Source organism: Mytilus edulis, chromosome 2 (assembly GCF_963676685.1).
Source record: "Mytilus edulis chromosome 2, xbMytEdul2.2, whole genome shotgun sequence".
Lineage (NCBI taxonomy): Eukaryota > Metazoa > Mollusca > Bivalvia > Mytilida > Mytilidae > Mytilus > Mytilus edulis.
This window is the reverse complement of record NC_092345.1, coordinates 94,139,564-94,166,433: the sequence shown is the minus strand read 5'-3', so window position 1 is coordinate 94,166,433 and position 26,870 is coordinate 94,139,564. Positions and strand designations below refer to the sequence as shown.

Here is a 26,870-nt window from a genome sequence, read left to right as displayed (position 1 = left end):
TTGTTTATGTTCCATGGAATTATATCAAAATTTAAAAATATTCTGTCAAATAGAACATTTATATCCTACGATTCATAACATTATTTTAAATCTAAAATATTTTCTCCCAAAGACATTTTGTTCACATTCCAAAATTTGGTCATGGTACTTTATTTATCATCTTGAAACCGAAATTCTGACAGCAAGACAGACAGAGGAATAAATGAACAAAAACATTTTAAATTCCATTCATAATAAATTGTTCTCAGATATTGAGTAAAATTTGTCTTTTTAACTCTTTAAGAAAAATAATTTGGAACCCATGTGAAATGTTTGACATGTGTTTAGACGTTCTTAGCATAGTTTTGCCAAGGCTCCGTGTTGAAGACCTTACTTTGACCTATAATGGTTTACTTTTACAAATTGTGACTCGGATGGAGAATTGTCTTATTGGCACTCATGCCACATCTTCTCACATATCTATTTTGAATTCTCATTGGTTTAGTTAAATTATACTAAGTTGAGTAGTATATAGTTATTAACAGTAGAGAAACTACATGTCTTCTATAACTTGGCTGTTACAGTGTCAAACTGTATGTGTTGCTTTCTTCCCATTTGTGAATTTATGATGTTTTTGTCAGTATGAATGATTTCACACGTCAGTGTCTTTGTGCATATAAACATGCCTTTTGTTAATTTATTTTCAGACTAATGTTCTGTATTTTATCGGTTGCTGACATGAATGTTTAAAAGAGGTGCGGTTTGGGAAATCATCACAACAATAACAAAAGCAATATTTAATCAATCTACATAAAACTATAACTTTATATAAATCAAGTATTGATACATATATTTATCAGCAGTACATTTTCTGTATCTGACACCTTATAATATAAAACTCCCATACATTAAACATATATTTAATATATAAATCCCTTGCACTTATCAATTGCACCACATTCATATATTCCCTTTTATCCTCAAACAAATTTATATGTATATTGTATATTTAACAGATTTTTAAAAAATCTTCAAGGAATGCATGATTTTGGATTTCTAACAAAGAATAGAGAACAAACCTACTAACAAAACTCCTATCATACACATATAATCAAGAATAAAACTATAACATTTTTTCAATTGCAAACTTGTTTCTTCTAATACAAACATCAACTTTTGAAGTAAGATAAAAAAAAAAGTACAAGAGTCAGCTAAATAAATCAATGAATAGTTAGCTATTCGAGGAAAAATTTCCATTGTATATATAAACCATGGGACAAGTGAACTTGCAAAAATTTAAGTAGTCTGACAAAGAGGAACTCATTCTGGGAAAGGTTTCATTTCTTTGGTCATGATAAAAAATCCAAAGAAAAATGCATTTGATTAAATCTGAAAAAGTGGAAATTGTTTGGTTGACATCTTAATTTGGACACTTAAACATAGTAAACTGAGTGCAACATTAAATCTCTTCAAAAACTGATAGAGAATACAAGAAAGGAACTTTTATGAAAATCTATAAAAATTTAAATGCCAAGCCTCAATAAGGTAGAAGCACATCATAGGAATGAAATTATGCTTTATAATGATAGCATATATATTACCAATGACATAACAATTAATTTTCAAAGATCAAATATCATTTTTTTATTTTTTCATTAAAACAAAAAAATGGATAAAAAAGGGAAGATAATATTTTGGATTTGACCTTGGTAAAATATGGTTCAAATAGTGAATGCCAAAATTTTCAAATATTAATTAATTTCCTATAGATATGAGCTATTATAACATATTTTCAAAAATAAAAGTGTAAATATATATTAGTTGCCTTCTAACACTATTTCATCAGAAAGTTAAACAAAATTAATATCATATAACTAATAATAATTTAATGAAACGAATGCCAGTTATATTTATAACCTATTTCTTGAGACATATATTTATGATAAGGACCATGTGCTGTAGCATTGATTAATGGTTTATCTTTAAACTCAACAGTACATCCAGTCTGGGTTTTACATGGTGCCATTTCAAGTTCAAACATAATCACATTATTAACAGTGTTTGGAGCCAGGTAAGGCTTTGGTACAAACAGTCTTATTTGTGGTCCAGCAATGGGCCAATATCTTCCTATGTTATACGCTATGTTACTCCTTATGATTGTCTGACCCTGAAAGAAAAAATATTTTATAATATTATATACAAATAGGTTTAAAAGATACTGATTTAGTTTATTTGGATTTAAAAATAAAAACAACACAAAATAAAAATTATTTCATGTGAGGTGCAAAATGATGGTTTGGATAAGTGGGATCAAAATGTTGTACCCTACCCATCGATATGATTCAAATAAAAAATTTATGAGAAAGTAAACCAACTAGTTAATTTTAGGTCAAACCAGTAACACTAACCAACTGATTGTGATTTATTTTTAAATATGAGAACTGACTACATTACAGAGATGTGGCTAAACCTTAAGGAGACAACATCCTAACAATAAAACAAGAACTGACTACATTACAGAGATGTGGCTAAACCTTAAGGAGACAACATCCTAACAATAAAACAAGAACTGACTACATTACAGAGATGTGGCTAAACCTTAAGGAGACAACATCCTAACAATAAAACAAGAACTGACTACATTACAGAGATGTGGCTAAACCTTAAGGAGACAACATCCTAACAATAAAACAAGAACTGACTACATTACAGAGATGTGGCTAAACCTTTAGGAGACAACATCCTAACAATAAAACAAGAACTGACTACATTACAGAGATGTGGCTAAACCTTAAGGAGACAACATCCTAACAATAAAACAAGAACTGACTACATTACAGAGATGTGGCTAAACCTTAAGGAGACAACATCCTAACAATAAAACAAGAACTGACTACATTACAGAGATGTGGCTAAACCTTAAGGAGACAACATCCTAACAATAAAACAAGAACTGACTACATTACAGAGATGTGGCTAAACCTTAAGGAGACAACATCCTAACAATAAAACAAGAACTGACTACATTACAGAGATGTGGCTAAACCTTTAGGAGACAACATCCTAACAATAAAACAAGAACTGACTACATTACAGAGATGTGGCTAAACCTTAAGGAGACAACATCCTAACAATAAAACAAGAACTGACTACATTACAGAGATGTGGCTAAACCTTAAGGAGACAACATCCTAACAATAAAACAAGAACTGACTACATTACAGAGATGTGGCTAAACCTTAAGGAGACAACATCCTAACAATAAAACAAGAACTGACTACATTACAGAGATGTGGCTAAACCTTTAGGAGACAACATCCTAACAATAAAACAAGAACTGACTACATTACAGAGATGTGGCTAAACCTTAAGGAGACAACATCCTAACAATAAAACAAGAACTGACTACATTACAGAGATGTGGCTAAACCTTTAGGAGACAACATCCTAACAATAAAACAAGAACTGACTACATTACAGAGATGTGGCTAAACCTTAAGGAGACAACATCCTAACAATAAAACAAGAACTGACTACATTACAGAGATGTGGCTAAACCTTAAGGAGACAACATCCTAACAATAAAACAAGAACTGACTACATTACAGAGATGTGGCTAAACCTTAAGGAGACAACATCCTAACAATAAAACAAGAACTGACTACATTACAGAGATGTGGCTAAACCTTTAGGAGACAACATCCTAACAATAAAACAAGAACTGACTACATTACAGAGATGTGGCTAAACCTTAAGGAGACAACATCCTAACAATAAAACAAGAACTGACTACATTACAGAGATGTGGCTAAACCTTAAGGAGACAACATCCTAACAATAAAACAAGAACTGACTACATTACAGAGATGTGGCTAAACCTTTAGGAGACAACATCCTAACAATAAAACAAGAACTGACTACATTACAGAGATGTGGCTAAACCTTAAGGAGACAACATCCTAACAATAAAACAAGAACTGACTACATTACAGAGATGTGGCTAAACCTTAAGGAGACAACATCCTAACAATAAAACAAAGTCATCAGAAATTAACTTATTGTTTACCTTCCAAGAGCCATTGTGGACTCAGATTCAGGTATCATCTGAATTATTAGGAGTTATACTTTGTAAGTTAATTACCTTTGACCAGGTAGTGGGATCTACATAGGTATCTTGAGGGTCTGTAAGGGTAGGCATCTGTCCTACATAAATAGAGGGCGACATAAATCTCCCATCCTTACTGTAATAAGGTGTTCCAGTACTGAAAAATATCAATACAACAAAGATACAATTGTTTATACAAACATGAAAACATACAATTTGCTATGGAATAAAATCATTTAGTCCTCAAGGTCAAGATATAGGATGAAAAAATGTAGATAGCTATCATCTTGTCATCATCTTCCTCCTCAATATAAAATTACTAGATATTTTCATGAAATGTAATGATATACATGTACAGTCTTTATTTTCATATTTGTTCAGTTTAATAAATATGCATTATCATTTCTAAGTACCTTTTAAATGTATCTGTACTTGGTTCAAATAATTCAGGAGATACAGGATACATTTCCCAGTCTGTTAATATTGTGGTTCCTATGGTAACATTTTGTATGATACCCTGTTAAAATAACAAAAAAACAAAGTGTTTTCTTTCCAAAACATTTCAGGTAAGGAACCTTCTATAAAATAATGACATACCAATTCATGTATCAAAGAAGTTAGTATTGTTAATGGACATTAGCTGTCAAATTCATGTTCGCCAATTGAATAACTAGATTTTATTGAATAGACAATTAATTATATTGTACTAACTATATGCAGTTCAAAACCCTTATATATGAAAAACCACTTCAAAAAGATAAAAAGATTGTTGTTCTATCTCAGATTTAAATTGAAACCCACATTTGATGTCTGAGTCAGTAGTTTCTAAGTTGAATTTGATTTATAATAAAAACCAAATTGTATGGCAATTATGACAGTTTTGGCAATGGAGACCTTCATTTTTGAAACAGATGTCTGATTAAAAGTATTCTTCAACAAAATGGAACTTGTGATTTCAAGAAAAGTTGCATATCTAAGAAGTGACACTGATTTCTGGTCTGAAGTTTATATCAACTTACTTCTACCACAACTTAGCATTGTCAATTTCAAGAGATACCAACATACCTTAGTATTGTTATTAATACCAGATCCAAAATTTATATGTCCTTGGTTCTCTACTAATATATCCAATGTTTGACCTTTCTTTGCTGTTATACTTAAAGATAAATTATGTATTCTTTCCCTTATCACCAGACCAACAGGAACCTAAAAAATATAACATGATTTGCAAACAACAAATATTGTGTTCCTATTAAAATTGGTTATTGAATAAAATATCAACATAAACTAGAGGCTCTAAAGAGCCTGTGTCGCTCACCTTGGTCTATGTGAATATTAAACAATGGACACAGATGGATTCATGACAAAATTGTGTTTTGGTGATGGTGATGTGTTTGTAGATCTTACTTTACTAAACATTCTTGCTGCTTACAATTATCTCTATCTATAACAGTACTTTCTGTGGAAAATGTTATTGAAAATCTTCAAATTTTAAGAAAATTGTTAAAAATTGACTATGAAGGGCAATAACTCCTTAGGGGGTCAATTGACTATTTTGGTCATTCTGACTTATTTTTAGTTCTTACTTTGCTGTACATTATTGCTGTTTACAGTTTATCTCTATCTATAATAATATTCAAGATAATAACAAAAAAACAGCAAAATTTCCTCAAAATTACCAATTCAGGGGCAGCAACCCAACAACCGATTATCCGATTCATCTGAAAATTCCAGGGCAGATAGATCGTGACCTGATCAACAATTTTACTTCCTGTCAGATTTGCTCTAAATGCTTTGGTTTTTGAGTTATAAGCCAAAAACTGCATTTTACCCCTATGTTCTATTTTTAGCCATGGGGGCCATCTTGGTTGGTTGGGCGGGGCACCGGACACATTTTTTAAACTAGATACCCCAATGATGATTGTGGCCAAGTTTAGTTAAATTTGGCCCAGTAGTTTCAGAGGAGAAGATTTTTCTAAAAGATTACTAAGATTTACGAAAAATGGTTAAAAATTGACTATAAAGGGCAATAACTCCTAAAGTGGTCAACTGACCATTTTGGTCATTTGACTTATTTGTAGATCTTACTTTGCTGAAAATTATTGCTGTTTACAGTTTATCTTTATCTATAATAATATTCAAGATAATAACCAAAAACAGCAAAATTTCCTTAAAATTACCATTTCAGGGGCAGCAACCCAACAACGAAATGTCTGATTCATCTGAAAATTTCAGGGCAGATAGATCTTGACCTGATGAACAATATTACCCCGTCAGATTTGCTCTAAATACTTTGGTTTTTGAGTTATAAGCCAAAAACTGCATTTTACCCCTATGTTCTATTTTTAGCCATGGCGGCCATCTTGGTTGGTTGGGCGGGGCACCGGACACATTTTTTTAAACTAGATACCCCAATGATGATTGTGGCCAAGTTTGGTTAAATTTGGCCCAGTAGTTTCAGAGGAGAAGATTTTTGTAAAAGTTAACGCAGGACGACGACACACGACGAGGGACGACGCCGGACGCCGGACGCCGGAAGCCAAGTGATGAGAAAATCTCACTTGGCCTTTTGGCCAGGTGAGCTAAAAATATGTATAACAGAAAACATTTGACAAAAGAACACTTTGAATATTTATTTCATTATAGTCCTCATTTATTGAATTTATCTAGTCATCAGTGGTAAAACACTATGTAATAAATTTCAAGGTCTTTATCCAAATTCTATTGTTTGACAGATACTCCATTTTCATACATTCTAATGTATTTTAAATAACAACTGTAATGAAAAAATGCTATCGTACCTGGTCTATCATAACATATCCCCTGTCTCTGATACCAACCACTGACAGATTCTGAGCTGTAGGGTAATCTTACCTGGTCTATCATAACATATCCTCTGTCTCTGATACCAACCACTGACAGATTCTGAGCTGTAGGGTAATCTTGTTTGAATATGTGTCTATACAAGGCATAACCTTGATACTGAAAAGACAGGAATTATACAGTTATATTATACCAGAGTGAAATCTATAATTATGACAATATCAATAATAGTCCATGTCAACACAGAAAAGCTGACAACTGGGCTGGTGATACCCTGAATGTTACTTACACATCAAATTTGAAACATATACAAATAATAATTTCAACCGGTCTTTTGCTCAAAACTTTATGAACATGGAAACAGAATACTTGTACACCTAAAATAGCAAATACAGATTAGTGCTTATAATATTTATATGTTCCTTATTCACTGATATTCTAAATAATGTTAGATTACTCTGGTATACATTGTCATTTATAGTTTGTTTTATACCTGTCCAAATGCTTGCATGTAAACAGGATAAGTTGCAGTCACTGGTTTCTGGTTTGGTTTTCTCAATTTATCAAGTAGATCTTGAACTGTTCCTGCCTGTCAAAAAAATCAATAAAACTTTAGATAAGTTTATTAATGATTTGTTTTTATAATAAGTTGAATCGATGAATGAATAGATCTGTCCATTTATAAAACCTTTTTGAATATTGTCAATCTTAAATAAAATGTTTAACACATTCACAATGTAAGTCTGTTAATGTACAGACCTTAAATAGCAAAAAATAACTAAAATTTTGTATTAAAGAAGGATTAGATATAGGTCACATGTAACCAAGAAATGTATTGGCAATTGTCAATATCACATTCTGTTTAAGTTTAATATCACTTCAAAGATTTATTAAAGAAGCTACAGGATATAGGGACAAATTTATGATTGATAAATACATGTATAAACATAGAAAAAGCAAGAAACCATATGGATGTAAAATTCCATAAGTTCATTTGTAAAAAATAAAATGCTTGATTATCATAAGAATAATTCCTTTACATATGGAACATATGAAAAGCAAGAAAACAACAGATGAAGTAAGTAACGGGATAGCACATCCTCATTTTTACAGAAATGTTGTTAACTGTGCTTGGAAATTTAGAAATGATCCTTGTAAACTTATCGCTCCTTTAAATAAACTTATTCTAAAAGGTTACCAATTCAACACTGTAATAAGATCATTCAATATTGTTTTTATTGGTATAAATATTGATTTTGTTATCAGTAAATTAATAGCAAACTAAATATTACTACATGTAGTATGTTATATACATATACACATTCATGGATCTACAATCTGTCGATACCTGTATCTTGGCATTGCACAAGGTCATGTTTTGTCTCTGACTGTTTATGACGTCTTTACATTAAACCCATTGGATGTTGGATGTATACAGACTGATAATTTAGTCTTAAATGCATGATTTTTTTTATTAGTTGTTAGTGGCTTTGAACTAGCTGTCAGTTAACTGCGAGTACTATCAGATCTGTTCCTAGTGTCTTTTTGTTGTTGGGATGTACAAGTTCCCGGCCACGTCCACTTGTATTTTTGTCCATCTGATGAGTTAAGCTTTTTCAACTGATTTTTATAGTTCGTTCTTATGTTATACTGTTAAACCACTGTCAAAGGTTAGGGGAGAGTTGGGATCCCGATAACATGTTTAACCCCGCCACATCATGTATGTATGTGCCTGTCCCAAGTCAGGAGCTTGTAATTCAGTGGTTGTCGTTTGTTTATGTGTTACATATTTGTTTTTCGTTCATTTTTTTTATACATTAATAAGGCCGTTAGTTTTCTTGTTTGAATAGTTTTACATTGTCATTTCGGGGCCTTTTATAGCTGATTTTACAGTAAGGGCTTTGCTCATTGTAGAAGCTGTACGGTGACCTGTAGTTGAAAATTTCTGTGTCATTTTGGTCTCTTGTAGAGTTGTCTCATTGGCAATCATATCACATCTTCTTCTTTATTCTTATTACTGTTTTGGATTAAAATCTTTTTAACATAGAATACACATTGTACAAATATATAACCACAATCATATCTTACTTACAAACTTCATTTCTATTTTTCCATAAGCCATCTTTGGGGTATTAGCTGGAATAGGTATGGGTGGTGTTTTAACATACTGTAGAAATATAATCATAAACAATTGAAGGTTGTGGAAAAAATAAGAGTTTCAAATAATACTAAAATATGTAACCACTAAATATGTAGATTTACATAGAGCAGATATAGAATATTTGTTAACAGAAGTTGTTGGACAGTTGTCTTACAACTACCATAAAACTAAGACTGCTATTAACAAGAGGCTGTCACAACGACAGCAAACCGGATTTATTAACATTTATTTGTGTCCTGGCAATATCACAAGAACCATTACTGATGAATGGTGAAAGTGAAAATCGTCAATATCAAATTTGACCTCCATTTTGTCATCAGTATCAACATATTAAAATTTGAAAAGCTTAGATTGAATGGTTCATGAGTAAATGCAACAACGTGAATGGAAACGCCATTTTATGATCTTTCAAGAACCATAACTCCTGAACGGTAAAAGTCAAAATCGTCATTATTGAACTTGACCTCTATTTTGTCATCAGTAACAACATATTAAAATTTCAAAAGCTTTGGTTGAATGGTTCAGGAGAAAATGCACGGACACGACGGGAAACACCATTTTTCAATCTTTCAAGAACCATAACTCCTGAACGGTAAAAGTCAAAATTGTCATTATTGAACTTGACCTCCATTTTGTCATCAGTAACAGCATATTAAAATTTCGGAAGCTTTGGTAGAACAGTTCATGCATAAATGCACGGACACGACTGGAAACTCCATTTTTCAATCTTTCAAGAACCATAACTCCTGAACGGTAAAAGTCAAAATCGCCATTATTGAACTTGACCTTCGTATAGTTGTCAGTAATAACATATTAAAATTTTAAAAGCTTTGAACGGTTCATGAGTTAATGCACGGACAACATTTGATTGCCGCCCGGCCGCCCGCCGTACATCCCCAAATCAATAACAGACATTTTTGTCACAAAAATCCGGTTAATAATACATTTTAAAACACCAATTAAACCCTGTTATATGTCAAACACCAATCCAATGTCAGAAATTTCATCTGTAGTTCTTCTTTTGTTATGTTTCATTTTTCCTGTTTTGGTTGATTCTGTTTGTTAGTTTTGACGAACTTCATATTTACCTTGGATAATGGTATTTTTGTTATTACATTTTTTAAGTCTTTGAGAATTTGGTGTTTGTGTCAGTTCTGTTGAAGATATGGAAGATTACCATACAATGTCAGTGATAGTAAAATGTTGAAGGCTGAATGAACGGCATTGATTGTCTATTCAGCTTACTAGTATTTTTTTTTCTTTCATTGCATTTACTCTACATCTCTCATATTCATTTTATTTTTCAGTTTTGTCATTCAACATTCTAACCTCTATTTATCCCACATATTTTTTATTCATAGTCAGAATAATCTGTTCGTGTAAGGTGATATGTCTTCCTGCAGATTGTTACTTTGTGAACTAGCATGTTAAATATCTAACTGTGAATATCATTTCAGTTCAAAGCAAGATTCTTATTCATATCTCATTAATATCCCTAATAACTATTTTTAATGAACATTCCTCATTAAAGGATTTCCTATACCCTGTCCCTGATCCTACCTTTGAAATGACTTGTCTAAGTGCCAAATATTTATCAGTTACATCTCCTGCTTCAGTAAGAGGACCATCATAGTCATAGCTTGTAGGTACGGGCAAGAATGCTGGATAATTTGCTCCTACAATGTTAAATTTAAAACGCTTTCTTAAAATCTACAGTTCATGTCAGATATATTTTGTATACAAGTTAATCTGATGTATGATTTTCCTACATTTATTCTTTAACATGGAATATCAAAATTAAGTTGTGCGTGTAACTTCTTTCAGAGTATTTAATCAAATGATCTTAAAAGTATACTCATGGTGTCCTTAACCAGTCTTTCCAACTATTCATTTGTAGCTTGGAACTTAATTGAAAATGTTTGCATGCAAAAATCCCCACATTATGAACTAAACAGGAATTCAACATGATATGAAAAGTTTTTTTCTCCCATAGATTTATCTTTGGAAGTTATTAAAAACCCAGAATAACACATTCAATTGGTTTAAATGCATGCAACATATCAAACGAACAAATAAATCATACTTATATAGTCTGCCCCTGTGTTAAATTTGAAGCACAAATGACATTAATGTTATTTTTTCATTGTAGATTTTGCATCATATAAAGATGGAATGAATGAATCTGACTAATATAAAAGTTTAAATAGATATCATGCCAAAAATATTTCATATAGAAAGTCTTTACAATGGTCCATTATGATTTATTAATCTTTGATTAATACATTCAAAGTATTAGTTTAAACATGTTTATTCATAGTGGATTGGGAAACAAGTTATTCCAACTTATATTAATCCCTTTCCATTTATCATCCCCTTCCGATGGACTATCATTGTTTCTGAAGACCATACTCTCAAATGGTGTCGAGGGAGAGGTGAAAATTCAGTCCCTGATATTTTCTCCCCTGAACAGGGATTGAAACCAGGAACCTTTGTGTTTGTAGTCTGATACGCAAACAACTACACCAAGGATCTTCAAAGTATAAGTGTTTTCAATTTTTTTAAAACATCAGTTTAGCAATAAAAAATAAAAATGTTCAACTTATAGAAATCATTTTGCTTGCTTGTTTTGACTTACCATTCCAGTAGCCAAAGTTGGTTCCACCTTCAAACATATACCTTTAAAATCACAAGAACCAGTTGATTAAAACAATTTCAAAAGAAATAAAATTGTAATGCTTAATAACTATTCTAATTTTAATCCTAGATTTTAAAACTTCTGTTCTCTCCAGGCACTCCTTCTCATGTGAATAGTTGTCTCATTGGCAAACATACCACATCTTCTTTTTTATATATACTCAGGCTGCCTTGAAAAAGCAAATAGAGCTGAAAGTGGTGTTTAACAGAAAAAATAAATCAATCAAAATCATGTTCCAATTGCAAAACCTAGCAGGTCATGTTGTTACAAACAGACAATCATTACTTAAACTCTTATAGCTGTTAATTATGTCTTTCATGATTTTAAGTGTCTATGTATAATTAGCAAAACATTAAATCGTGATATTATATCTGTTTCACTTCTTGTATTGTTGACAAGCTTACTTAATATTGCTAATTTGTCTTGTTTCCAGACCATCATATACTTGTCATAATTCTGTTTATAATGTAAGTCTACTCACATGTTAATGTTAGCACCATAGGCTAGTAACACATCTAAACTCTTGGCAACAATATCTAAACCTGTTGTTGAATGTTTGAATCCCCAGTGATCTAACCAACCAGTGTAAAACTCAGAGTTTACCTGTTCAACAAGGTAAAAAAAAATCAATTAGGTTATTAAGACGTTTTCTGTAAATTAAAAACTGTGTATTTAAAGCATGCCCTGTACCACTTTTGATCATTGCTTCTAAACTTTAAATGGCTTTGTCGCCTTTTCCTTGTCCTCTTTTGGCAATTCATTAACTTGTTTTTACACTTTTTTAGATTAAATTTTATCTTCAGTGTAAAACATGATGTACCCCGGTACTGTCTTTTTTATACAACAAACAACAAAATCAATCAATGATTGCAAACATCTAACAATAGTTTCAAATCAAAATTTAGTATATGTAATCAGTTTGTTTAAGTTACTTAACATACCAAAGGCCCTTTAGGTTCCCAGTCTCTTTGTGGTTGAAATGCTTTCTTGGGATCCACTACAAAAACATCAAGAAACATTGACATGTCTAATCAAACTCTAAATAAGCAAACATTTTTACATTCCCTTCACTTCAAACTTTTTTTCTCATAAAAATATACAAACAATTGAACTTCTTAATTATTTATGTCAGCTCTGTCATTAAACTGTATAGAAAATTGAGGCATGATTTATAGTATACCAAATAATTTTTTGTTTATGGCAAGAAAAGTATGTTTAAAGAATTAAAAAATATTCATGTCTATTGCAAACAATAGTATAGCCATGGAAAAGAGCTAGGCGTGCAGGTTTGTTTGACATTGCTTTTAACAAGAGTGCACACGCTGAAATGTCTTGCCTTCTTTACTAATCATTGATATTATGTTGATAGTCCAAAATATAAAGCTTTATTACAACTGTCACATAAACTTCACATTAACCAAGAAAACTAAACATTGACCAATGAACCATGAAAATAAGGTCAAGGTCAGATGAACCATGTCAGGCAGGCATGTACAGCTAACAATTTTTCCATACAAAAAATATAGTTGATCTATTGCTTATTGTTTAAGAAAAACAGACCAAAACACAAAAAATTAACACTGTGCAATGAACCTTGAAAATGAGGTCACGGTCAAATGGCACCTGCCAGCTAGACATGTACACCTTACAATCATTCCATACACCAAATATAGTTGATCTATTGCATACAGTATAAGAAAAACAGACCAAAACACAAAAACTTAACTTTGACCACTGAACCATGAAAATGAGGTCAAGATCAAATGACACCTGCCAGCTAGACATGCATACCTTACAATCATTACATACACCAAATATAGTTGACCTATTGCATACAGTATAAGAAAAACAGACCAAAACACAAAAACTTAACTATAAGCACTGAACCATGAAAATGAGGTCCAAGGTCAGATGACACCTGCCAGTTGGACATGTACACATTACAGTCCTTCCATACACCAAATATACTAGACCTATTGCTTATAGTATCTGAGATATGGACTTGACCAACAAAACTTAACCTTGTTCACTGATCCATTAAATGAGGTCGAGGTCAAGTGAAAACTGTCTGACGGGCATGAGGACCTTGCAAGGTATGCACATACCAAATAAAGTTATCCTATTACTTATAATAAGAGAGAATTTAACATTATAAAAAATCTTTTTTTCAAAGTAGTCACTGAACCATGAAAATGAGGTCAAGGACATTGGACATGTGACTGACGGAAATTTCGTAACATGAAGCATCCATATACAAATAATGAAGCATCCAGGTCTTCCACCTTCTATAATATAAAGCTTTTTAGAAGTTAGCTAACGCTGCTGCTGCCGAATCACTATCCCTATGTCGAGCTTTCTGCGACAAAAATCGCAGTCTCTACAAAAATAAGCTTTTAAGATGGTTCACTCAGACATATTGTATACTGTAAGATATGCAGTTGCTAATCCAAAAAAAAAAAACATGGTGAGGTCCATTCCATTACACTAGTGCTCAATTTGAAGTGAAAATGGAGAAGTGAATTAATCCTGTGAAGTGGTTTATTTTTACAAATACAAAATTTTGCAATTTTATTTTACCAAAGCTAATCATGAGGTTTTATTTACATGTTTTTTTGTTTGTTTCTGGTTTTGCCTTAAGATCAAATTTACCGTCAAGGTTATTTTTCATGACTTTATTTTAGTCACCAAATTAATGCAAATAAATCCTGGAAGAAAAATCTAACATCACAGTATTAGCCCTCACTTATCCAGTCTGAGTCTCACCGCTTTTGATTAAAATATAAGATTTACCACTATTGAGGTAAGCTTTTGATATGTAAATTAGCTTTTGAATAAGTGCAAAAAATTAACATGATACACATAACTGACAATGAAATAATAAAACTAAAACTATTTGGCTATTTTCTGTATACAATAAATATTCAGGATTTAGAGATGATTAGGGTGAGAAAGCTGTGAACTATGTGCAAAATTATAAAGCATGCAAAAACTATTGAAGATTGTTGGATAAATAAAGGGAAAAACTTACTGGTAACCCCAAAATCAACAGTAGCATAAACACCCTCTAGGTTACCACACTTAAGATAGCCATCACCACTCCCGTCAGTGGTTATGAGAATAACCTCTTGACCCAGATAGGCCAAAGCCTTTTCACGTAGATATCGTAGATAATCATAATCACAAGCAAAATAACTGCCATATTCATTTTCAATCTGAAAAGCAGACCACAGAATATCATCATAGATAATCATACAAGACAAAAGAGGATATAACAAACAAAATAAATCTCACAGCCCTCACTTGCACCTAGGGAAAAGAAAACAGAAGCAATAAAACCTGCTGTAGCAATCATTTTCCTGGTTTTCATCTGTTTTTACTTTACATATGATTCTTTAAAGAGATTCATAGAAATCCACAAACAACAATTCTCTGTGATTGTCATTTTTCAGAAAGATTTAAAAGCAATAGTAAAACTACAACAGTTTCTAAGATAAGAAATACAGAAGAGGAAATGAAATGTTGAGATTTAAATCCTTTATGTACAAGAAAAAATGTTGGTCATGTACGTTTCAAAGGCGTTGTTAAAAAGTTTTACCATTGCTCAGGTGTAGAAATATAGATTCCACCACTGAATCAAGTGTGTTACGGTATTTCTCCACCCAAGATAGTTAAATTTTAAAACTTAAAACCTGAGGCTTGCCAAGACTCTTAAATATTTAAAATTCAAGTGTTGAGAGTGGAGAAATATCATAATGCATGAGTAATATAGTGTTGGAATCGGTTTCTCTAATAATTAAAAGATACTATCTTAACAAAGTTAACCATCCTTTTCAAAGATTTTCGAAAAACTTAGTTCTTTTATACGTAAAGTCATCAGGCATGGTAACCTTTTTTCATGACATCACACTAGGAAATTCAGAAGAAATCAAGAAAATTTGACCTAGTAATTGAATTTAGACCAATCTTTTGTAGAGAAAGTTCTTTCTAGAGATATAAAAATATTTTTCTCACACCAATTGAAAAATGTGAAAATAGTTTGAAAATTAGAGAAATTAAATGGTCCACTGAATTACAGAGAAATACAATATGAGGAATCAATAAATTAATGTGAAGAAATAAAGCCAATTGTTTGTGAGCAACTGAGTGGTGTTATCAACAGATTAATTCAGGTAAATGATTGCCACATATAAATACATGAAGTTGTGTTATTAGTTTTAGAAAAGAAGCTCACCACTACATGGTACATAGTATGTTTCTCATATTCTCTTTAAATATTTTACTAAGGAATTATTTATACATGTATACTGATTTAACATTTACAACTAAGCTATTTGGTAGTCACCAAATGGACATTGAAAGTACCATGTTTGTGTGATTTAAATAACCATAGCCCTAAAAAAAATAGAAACCATGCATCCAAAGTATTTCCTTTCATAATTTGTTTCCAGTTTCATTTTGGAAAGTTAGATATGTAAATTCAATGTCTAAATTTTAATTGGATTTGTGATATTGTATGGTATATATCTTTAATATGCATTTAAAGTTCATCTAAATGATTGAACTTTAAATGATTATTAAATTTGCTATATGCTGAATTATGAATGAGAAACATACAATGCACATGTACACTGCTGATAAAGTAGTTCCTATAAATACAACATAAAATGCAATTGTTTTGAGGATAAATTCTTTTCATTCTATTGTCGCTTTAGGCAATGTTATATAAGAATTTAAATTGTGAAATATACAATTCTTGATGTTTACAAAAACAAAATATTCTTATTGCCTAGATAACTAATTGGGATCAAACAGATAGAATCTATATTCAAAACAATTGCATACAAATAGGCCATTAAAAGCAGCTGCAACAGAGAGTTGTCTCCACTTACGGGTAGGATGAAAATCTATTGTGGCATATACTCCTTCAATAGTGCCACATCTTAACTCAGGGCTGTCACGGTCACCATCAGTGGTAAATATAACCGCTTCTTTGCCTAAAAGTGAAAATGCTTTGTTCCTCAGATGTCTCATATAGTCATGATCACAGTATCCCCCTGTTACCTTGTAACTACCATATTCATTCTCTATCTGAAAAAAATCAACATGTTTCTGTATTATCAATTCTTTTTCTTTACTTTTCAACACTCATAAATCCTTTATTGCACTCCTTGCTGTTAAACAAAATATTTAATGTACAGCAGTATCCCCGATACATTGTTTACTGAAAAAAGAATATGAATATTGTTTGAATATAAACTGTTTGATGCTGGTGTTAATTTCTTCTGTTGAATTTAAATAGAGTCACTAAAACTATTAAGCATTCAAATCACAATACAGCCTATACTATAGCTACATATTTGTGTGCATAATGATGATTTAGGCAGGTTTCGTTTCATGTTTGAAAAAACAGTATTAAACAGCATTTTTGAGAGTCTGTTGTGATAATGTTATTCGCCTGTTTTGAACAAAACAACTATTAACAACAATCAGTGTGTCTTTCTATGTTGTGATGTTACACTATCGTTTCAGATAAGGGTGAAGGTTTGGTACCATTAACCTGTTTAAACCTGCAATTGTATGCACCTGTCCTAAGTCAGGAATTTGATGTGCAGTAGTTATCGTTTGTTGATGTGGTTCTCGTTTTTCGTTTTTTTTATAGATAAGACCAATAGTTTTCCAGTTTGAATGGTTTAACACTAGTAATTTTTAGGGCCATTTATAGCTTGCTGTTTGTGTGAGTCAAGGCTGCGTGTTGAAGACCTTACTTTGACCTATAATGGTTTACTTTTATAAATTGTAACTTGGATGGAGAGTTGTCTCACCACATATTCTTATATCTATGTCAGCATTTCTTTTATAAAGAAAAGGAGATGTGGGTGAACATAATTAAGACAGTAACAAAAAGACAAAAATAACCAAAAGACATGATACACCGTTGTGTTTTTGAAGAATAAAGTTCACTCACTTCTCAATGTCAAATCAGATTCAATAGATATAAACAATTTACCAAAGTTTAATGAGAATTGCTGAAAGCTTTTTTTGAGTTGTTGTCAGAAAACTGGAAAATCTGCCCTATTTTAATGAATAAATCCCCAGAATTTGGAGAAGTAAAATATAAAAATTTATAGAAAACTAAAGGGAGCTTATGTCAATAGATATACACTATTCACCAAAGTTTCATGAGAACTGCTAAAAGCATTTTTGAGTTATTGTCCGAAAACTTGAAAATCCCCCCTTTTTTAATGAATAAAACCCCAGAACTCAGAAACATAAAATCTAAAATTAAAAAAAAAAAAAAAGGGAGCTCATGTAAGTAAATATTAACAATCCACCAAAGATTTATTCAAATTGGTTAAAGTGTTTTTGAGTTAATGTCTGACATGTTGACAACGGACAAGGGTATACCATAATATGTCCCGTAAATGGGCTCATAAAATAAGTGATTGATACTTGCAATTAAAGAGAACGGTGCATACAAATAATGCATCAAAATTTAAAAACAGACTTTTTTTTTAATTGTGTGAAACCTATTCCATCGTTATTTTAGCTATAATAACAAGAGTGCACATGCTGAAATGTCTAGCCTTCTTTACTAATCATTGATATCATGTTGATAGTCCTATATATAAAGCTTTATTACAACTGTTAAATAAACTCATCATTAACCAAAAAAACTAAACATTGATCAATGAACCGCCGTAGCCGCTGTAGCCGCCGCTGGAACACTATCCCTATGTCGAGCCTATAACAAAAGTTGCAGGCTCGACAAAAACCTTGCAACATTTCTGGAGTATTTATTTTATGATCTTTGAATTAATTTGAAAGTGGCTACATCTTTTATGTCCGCTTTATTATAAGATTTCTCTTTACCATCATATCAATAAGATCTGCATAAATCATAGAAAGACCAATATTAGAAATACTAAAACAAATATGTACAGCAAAGGTTTTAACATTGAATACAACACATCTAACCATTTGTCTACATACTTTACATACCTGAACCATTAACACTGGCCCACCATTTATGTACAGCAAAGATTATAACATTGGATACAACACATCTAACCATTTGTCTATATACTTTACATACCTGAACCATTAACACTGGCCCACCATTTATGTACAGCAAAGATTATAACATTGGATACAACACATCTAACCATTTGTTTATATACTTTACATACCTGAACCATTAACACTGGCCCACCATTTATGTACAGCAAAGATTATAACATTGGATACAACACATCTAACCATTTGTTTATATACTTTACATACCTGAACCATTAACACTGGCCCACCATTTATGTACAGCAAAGATTGTAACATTGGATACAACACATCTAACCATTTGTTTATATACTTTACATACCTGAACCATTAACACTGGCCCACCATTTATGTACAGCAAAGGTTTTAACATTGGATACAACACATCTAACCATTTGTCTACATACTTTACATACCTGAACCATTAACACTGGCCCACCATTTATGAACAGCAAAGGTTTTAACATTGAATACAACACATCTAACCATTTGTCTATATACTTTACATACCTGAACCATTAACACTGGCCCACCATTTATGTACAGCAAAGGTTTTAACATTGGATACAACACATCTAACCATTTGTCTACATACTTTATATAGGCTAGTAAATTGAAAAAGTTATCATTATATACAATGAATAAATTTTAAAAAAAGACATTATTTGGTAGATGCTTCTATATAAGGTAGCACAATACAAAGATTTTTTTACTTCCAATCACTAACCTTTAAAATGGTGTAACTTTCTTATGAATGCATATAAAATAATAAAAGAGGTACATATAGATAGATAAAAGATTAATCTTTTAAATGAATGCAATATTGTTATTATGCAGTTATTATGTAATCAATTATTATGTAATAAGGGGCAACATCTTGGTCAGTTCACTTGAATGAATTTAGCTCTGTCATCTCTTTAACTATACAGAAAATTTTAACGAAATCTTAATCAACACATCATGGGCTTCAAAAGGGTGTCTCAAATTGTCCCTATGGTATTTCATTCTCTCATAAATCTCTATTTAGTGTAAACATCCTTACCACATAAAAGAAGATAATGTTCAATTAGGTGTAAAATTTGTTCTATACATTCTATCTAAAATCTGAGACACCTTTTTGTAGATAATGGCCATAGGAACAACATGTAATAAAATCAACCCTCTAGGAATACCTATGCAGAAGCTAATTTCAATTGAAAGTGGAAATTTGGTGAAAAATATTTTAGACACATTTAACATTATAATTGGTTACATAACTGTTGTATAATACTAACATTGCATTAATTTAAAAGAGTAATCTGTTAGCTATTGATAACTACCACTATTATAAGTTTTCAAGCATTATTAAGAAAGTTACAGCATTTTAAAACTTGGGAGTTGGAAATCTTTGTATTGTGATAACATTAAAAAATACTAAGAAGTCTGATGAATTTTTCAATCTTTCATGAAATGAAAAATCTGCAGAAAAAATGGAAAAACAAATATATCTTAACTGTTGTTTCTTACTTCTTTTTGTCAGTGTTGTCTTTTTTCCATGTTTTTATTTTCCCTTTGGCACCAAATTATTATTTTGGTGAGAATCATGAATTTTTCACATAGTTTTAAAAGTCTTTAAAATACATATGATAAAATTAATGAGAAATGGAAAAACTTCTGCCATACACACTGCAAATTTTTTGGTTATTCTACAGAGATTCAAGAAATTTATTCAAGTTTTAAAAATCTTTAATACTAGAAATAAAAATGATAACAGAAAAAAAGAGAAATCAACTCCAGTACCTATAAACACAAAATGTTGACTTTTGTTGGGATAACTTACTTGAATCCATGGTGCGGAATATTGTATTAGGATTCTTGGCTAATATGTATGGAGGAAATCCACCCTGAAATATATTACAGAATAGTTATAGTATAATACATTGTTCTCTTATAGTAGGACATAAAAACAATAGAATTTCACAAATATGTAATATCTAATTTAGATGTCAACCACATGAGACCATTCAAATTATTAGATAAAAGACCAATACACAGTTTATACAGACATCTTAACAGAAAATAATTATCTATGACCAATTGGTATATAAATTTCTACCCATTGTTATAATGTCTCCCAAAGTTCTCCAAATCTATTTTTCACTGCCAGTCATGGAAGAAAATCTACAGGTTCTCACTATTATTTAATTGCAAAATACCAAAATTGTGTGAGTCCTTTGCAACTTTTAACATTAATTTACTCTGACATTAAAAAATCTTTATCTGAATTATCTATACATGTAAACTTAATTTATATCCAGAGTATCACTTACTTGTGGCTTTTAGGAAAAATTACCTTATAAAGAAGATAAAGTCAATATATAAAACAATGAAAATGAGATCTAGGCCAGGTGACTATACATGAACTTGCAATTACTGAGAAACTTATCAAGTGATGAAAAACTAAACACTGATCATTAGACCATAATAAAGAGTGGCGGTAGGAGTCTCATCCAAAACTCCTGTGAAAATAAATGTAAAATCCTGAATTTCTGTGAAAATAATGTGTAAGTTTCCGCCTCACAAAGGTATAAAAACTCCAAATTCCTGACAATTTTAATGAATTACCGGTGGCTATTATTGAATTCCAACAAATTAAACTTCCTTCCCAACAAAGGTCTCTCTGTACCTCAATCAAGGAAACCAAACCCATGTGACCTCTTTAAAATATATTGATTGATATCTTTATCTTAAAATGATTTTCTGATCAGAAAAAAAGATCCAGCTCAAAGTACAATAACTTACAAAGTCCCATTCTCCACAGATATATGGCCCTGCTCTAAGTACAACAAACAAGTCAACTTCCTGTGCCTGCTTAATGAATCCAACTAAATCTTTGTCACCTTCAAAATTCAATTCATTCTCCTCCATCTCATGGAAATTCCAAGGTACATATCTAGAAATTAAAAAAACCCATTTAAATTTCTTTTCTAGAAATGTGTATCATTTAATTTGCTTAAATTCTATTATCATCTACAGAAAACCAACTCATTCTTTAGGAGGGGGGATTTGTACATTTTTTTGGTTTATAATATAGATACTGCTTAAATTAATTGTACCAAGATGTTTGCAAGATAGTTTGAATATGAAAAGGAATCATTAATTCTGACATCCTGTCCTAATCTTCAATGTAAAGCAGAGCTGAACTGATGATTCAATTTGTAATACAGTAAGTACAAAATGTAATAATAGATGATGACTGTCAGCATAGTTTATACTTGTGTATAGATTAAATAGATCATTTTGGTATTAATATTTATTTTAGAAAAATTCATCCTGAAGTCATGTAAGTCTAATGGACTACCTACACTTGAACAGCATTTAAGCCAGCAGCTTTCATTTTCTGTAATCTGTCTTTCCAGTAATATGAAGGTATCCTGCTATAATGTATACTGCCAGATATATAACGGAAAGGTTTGCCATCCATACGGAACATGTCATTATCATAATCAATTGTAAACGTTCTGTTTGCCTGAATATAATGGAAAATTAATTAGAATCTAATTCATAACAGTGTGGATGTTATTTCATTCTATTCATTACAGTTAATAAATTGCTTTGCCGAGTGCAGCTGGATACGACTGCAGGGGTCCAACCCTGAACAGTTGGGGCAAAAATGGACACAATATTTAACGCTTGATACAGGTCTGAATTTGGATTGTAATTAAAAATTTGACACATAATAGGTTTCTGACACAGAATAAAGTCGAAGAACTTGAATTGATTTAATGAATATGATTTGAATTTATACTCAATTTTTTGCTTTTGTGCAATACACTATGCTGTTGTGAATTTTCCTCCCCTCTCAAATAAAAATTAAAAAAAACTTTTTTTTTTAATTTTATGCAATACACTATGATGTTGCATATTTGCACAAAAAAAAATATGAAGAAATTTTCATTTAAATTTCTGAAATCTGAATTGAAAAAAATTGCCCCTACAACTTCTCTCCCCCCCCCCCCCCCCCCCCCCAATTTTTTTCACCTCCCCCACCCTTTTCCTTTCCCTCGAGTAATGTTATAATCTCAATTCAAATTTCCATTTGAGTTTGCAACCATAATTACCCATTAAATACATCATAAAAGTATTAACATTGATATTAATATTCCTTAATCAGCATAATTCTTAAAGTAAATTGACAGCTAATCACCTCAAAACAATACATTTCTTTGTACATAATTTAAATGCAGTGTTAGGGAGGTAATCCAAAAATTGTCTTAATTCTCAATTAACCAGGAAACCCTTGTTTTCCCCCTTTTTTGCCCCTAATTCATATACAGTTTGAACCATAACCCCCCAAACCCAATCTTAACCATCCGTTTGTAGTCTGGAAACTTGAGGTATTATTTCAGAGAGATCCATACACTTCAACACAATTTATTGTCTGGAACTAGAAAAAAGCATATTTGGGCCTCTTAATTCCTAAATTGTTGGGACAATAAGGCATAACCCCAAAAATCAATCCAAACTTTCTTTTTGTGGATATAATTAACCTTGTGTTTAAATTTCAGAGATTTCTATTTACTTATACTAAAGTTATTGTCCGGAAACCAAATGTCTTCAGACGACGAGGACGAGGACGACTACGTCATGTACGTGATACCAATATATGATCACAAAAAAATTTGCAGTTGTATAAAAACTATCAATTATTTGCAAGATATTTGTAATTGTTGTCAGACAAGGACAATGACAATTGATGACAATTATTGAATTAATATGGGGACGGAGTCCCCAATAACAGTAGAAAATTCAATAAAAAAAAAATACGGGAAAATTTCCCGAATTTTTCATTGTACTAATGAACTCAAAATCGTTCAAATTTTTTTTGTCGTGTTTTGAAATCCTGGACCTGCGCAGAAATGTACAATGTACTTCCTTTTTCCGGTCTCGTTTGTATGAAACTTTGAGTAAAATATATATTTATCAGTCTAGTATAAAATAGGAAGGAACGTGCAATACCAATTTCATTTTTAATAATTCCTTGATATGAAAAAACGTTACCTGATGATAGCGTTTCTTTGTTTACATTGCATATGACGTCATAATTTAAATGACGTCACAACTAAATCCCTTACAACAGAACCAAAATCGGAAACATTACGGTATTTCCGTTTCTTTTTTTTTAAACAAAATATTTAAGTTACAAAAAAATAATTCATACAGACTTCGTCCCCATTTACAGGTAGTGCCTGCCTCATATTAGCTCACACTGGCTCTTTGGTCCAAAAATTTGATTTGATTTGATATATGAATGATCATGAATTTTGTTAGATTGAGTATTGATTTGATTTGATTAAAATTTGTTTTCACTCCTCTGAAAGATGTTTGAGAACACTAATCTAAAATTTTAAATGTTTTGAACCAAAATATAAGTTAACTTGTGTAACAAATACCTTTAGTGCATGTATGATCATAAATAAAAAGACGAAAGTGAAAGTTGGACGAAACATGTAAGTCGCCATTTTCAATGTTTTGTTGAAGTCATGTGATTAGATCATATGACTTGGTTACACGTTAACTCGTACCTTTACCAATTCGTACCCAATATTTAATATAAGTGTACCGATATCCTATTACTGCATTGACAATTCTACCCTATTGACAATTCGTCCCTGTATTTGATATAGATATATAAATATATAAAGTAAAACAGCTTTTTATATTCCCTAATTTTCATATAAATATATATGAATCAGTGGTGATCTGGAACTGTGATATTAACCTGTTGCAATGCGAAGTCCTCCGCAAGGCTAGTGTATATGCACAAATATTGTAGTTGCTTAAAGGACACTCAAGCAACTAAACCGAAGCCGGATATTGTTTAAAGCACTTTACAATACATCTTTAAACTTATGTTCAAAAACTTATGATCTAGTCCTGATAAGCAGCTGTTGCCTAAATACAGGCTCTCAAAAAACATTGTTGAAATAAAAAAATAAGCGCAAACATTACTTGGATTTATATGCAGCCTCTAGTACAACTTGTCCCAATGCTCTGAGGGAGAAAAAAATCAACAACAAAAATCATAGATCCTTAATAGTTAAAATGTCAAAGTTGGATATCATTTCCTGGGACAAATTTGTAATTGTTTGCTTCTCTAATTATTTATTGAGGTAAAAAAAGAAGAAGTAAAACCATCTCAACCTCAGACCTAAGCATCTATGACAAGCTATTTCGTGTCGAGGATTGCCCTGATATCTTCCCTTTTCAATCTTTAAAGTGTGTTCTGACACATGCAACCTTGTCGGATTTTGTCTACAATGTCAACACTTTGGATTACAGATGCATATTTTTTTACAACAAAGTTATGTGTCCAAGTGTACAAGAGAATAGTTTACTTCAAGTAGGCCTATATGTATGTAAATCAGATCCTATAGGTTTGTACAAAAAAAAACAACAGAATATTATATGTCTTATATCCCAGATGCACAATATGACCAAAATTAAAAGACTGAAAATACGACGAAAAGACAAATAACAGAAAACGAAACACAATACAAAAGACCGTAATATTGAACAACACAAATCTCAGCCAAAACAGGCCAGGTCAAACTTCTGCATGTGCTCATGTAGGATAAACAGAACTTTTTGCATTAGAGAAACTAATTGAGATATTGCTTGAATAAGAGTTAAGGGTTTTACAAAGCATCCAATCTAATTAAAATATTGATCTCTGATTTCGTTAAACTACATATCAGTCATATATAGTATAACAAAATTAGAGATCAATATCTTAATTATAATTAGATTGACAAGGCATCAGTTGTCCCTTCCAAAATAAAACACTTTACTTATATCTGCGCTTGACTTTTTTTAAAACTGAGTTTGACTTATAGTTTCGATCTGAATGAGGGATGTTGAAACTATTCCAATATCTGCTATTTACATCATAAACTATCCGGGCAAAAGGGTAAACAATGTAGATATGATATTTTTTATCATCAAATCTTTTAAGGAGAAAAAAGGGAATTTACTAATATCCAAATTGTAAAAGAATAAACAGAACTTTATAGATCAAGATAATCATACTAAAAAAATCAAATATATATCGTTCTCATCTAACATAGGTCTATATTCAAACTAGAGTGAAGGTAAAAGCACAAAAAAAATCAACGGTAAAGGTGTGTATTTCACGACAATAACTCTTATAGAGAGTACATTAACGATTTCGGTCAAGGACTTATGTTATATGTCAGTTTGGTATGTTCAGGACGTTTGAATATTTCAAGTTTACTATCACACACGTTATTTCTTTGAAATAGCCTTTTTTTGTAGATCCTGGTTTGCTGATGATTTAGCTGCGAATAATTTGTCACCATCTATTTAAGTTTTCATATATATACAAAAGTCAAATGCGACAACACTGAAACTGTTATCATACCCTCAAAAATGTGTTTTAACAAGTTTAATTTAATAATCAATAAGTTCTTCGTTTCTTTCTATATGTGACCCCCTCATATGTATCATTTTGTACACAAACATATCAGGAATACATCAGTGCAACCATAAACTTGTACAATATATGTCCGGCCTTCTTTTTTTGGGGGGGGGGGGGGGTGGGGTTGGGGGGGGGGGGTAAACCGGCTAGCTACACCGCCACTGTCCTGAAAATGTTGGAAGCCTGAGATACAAAATATATCAATAAATAGTTGAAATTTGATCCGAACGAACATTCTTAACAAAAACAAAAAACCCTGTATTTTCATTATTTATAAATTAGTATAAAAGGTGGGTCTCATTGGGGTCTAAGCGTGACGCGGTATTGCCGATTTTTTGTAAGCGTGACACGTGAAAGTCAAATGATTGTGCCGTGAAAACGGGAAATGATGTCTAGCGGAAAAATGAGATATTATTGCTTTCATACTTAGTGTAAGCGGGATACGGAAATCTGACAAAACAGTAAACGGGATCCGGGATCAGAACCCCCCCAACTTGAGACCCCTAATAGTCCATGATTATACAATATACATATGTTTCTGTTTGTCTAAACAAACAAACAAACTATTATTAACTTG

General features: G+C 31.5%; 1 protein-coding gene across 2 annotated transcripts; it reads right to left on the bottom strand.

Annotated features, from left to right (window-relative positions):
- Positions 1 to 761: 761 nt before the first annotated feature.
- On the bottom strand, positions 762 to 24,344 carry LOC139513491 (beta-galactosidase-like). 2 transcript variants are annotated; one of them, XM_071302046.1, is made up of 17 exons: positions 24,249 to 24,344; positions 22,161 to 22,324; positions 21,598 to 21,748; positions 20,636 to 20,699; positions 19,327 to 19,421; positions 16,653 to 16,851; positions 12,705 to 12,760; positions 12,245 to 12,366; positions 11,704 to 11,744; positions 10,629 to 10,744; positions 9,000 to 9,074; positions 7,401 to 7,496; positions 6,959 to 7,066; positions 5,150 to 5,290; positions 4,498 to 4,601; positions 4,121 to 4,241; positions 762 to 2,146 (listed from the first exon to the last, which is right to left on the bottom strand). In XM_071302046.1, the coding sequence occupies exons 1-17, from the start codon at positions 24,315 to 24,317 to the stop codon at positions 1,865 to 1,867; spliced, it is 2,004 nt and encodes a 667-aa protein (XP_071158147.1). In that variant the 5' UTR covers positions 24,318 to 24,344; the 3' UTR covers positions 762 to 1,864. The 2 variants fall into 2 exon arrangements, with proteins under 2 accessions (XP_071158147.1, XP_071158148.1); XM_071302047.1 differs by lacking the exon at positions 16,653 to 16,851 and adding an exon at positions 14,792 to 14,975.
- Positions 24,345 to 26,870: the final 2,526 nt, after the last annotated feature.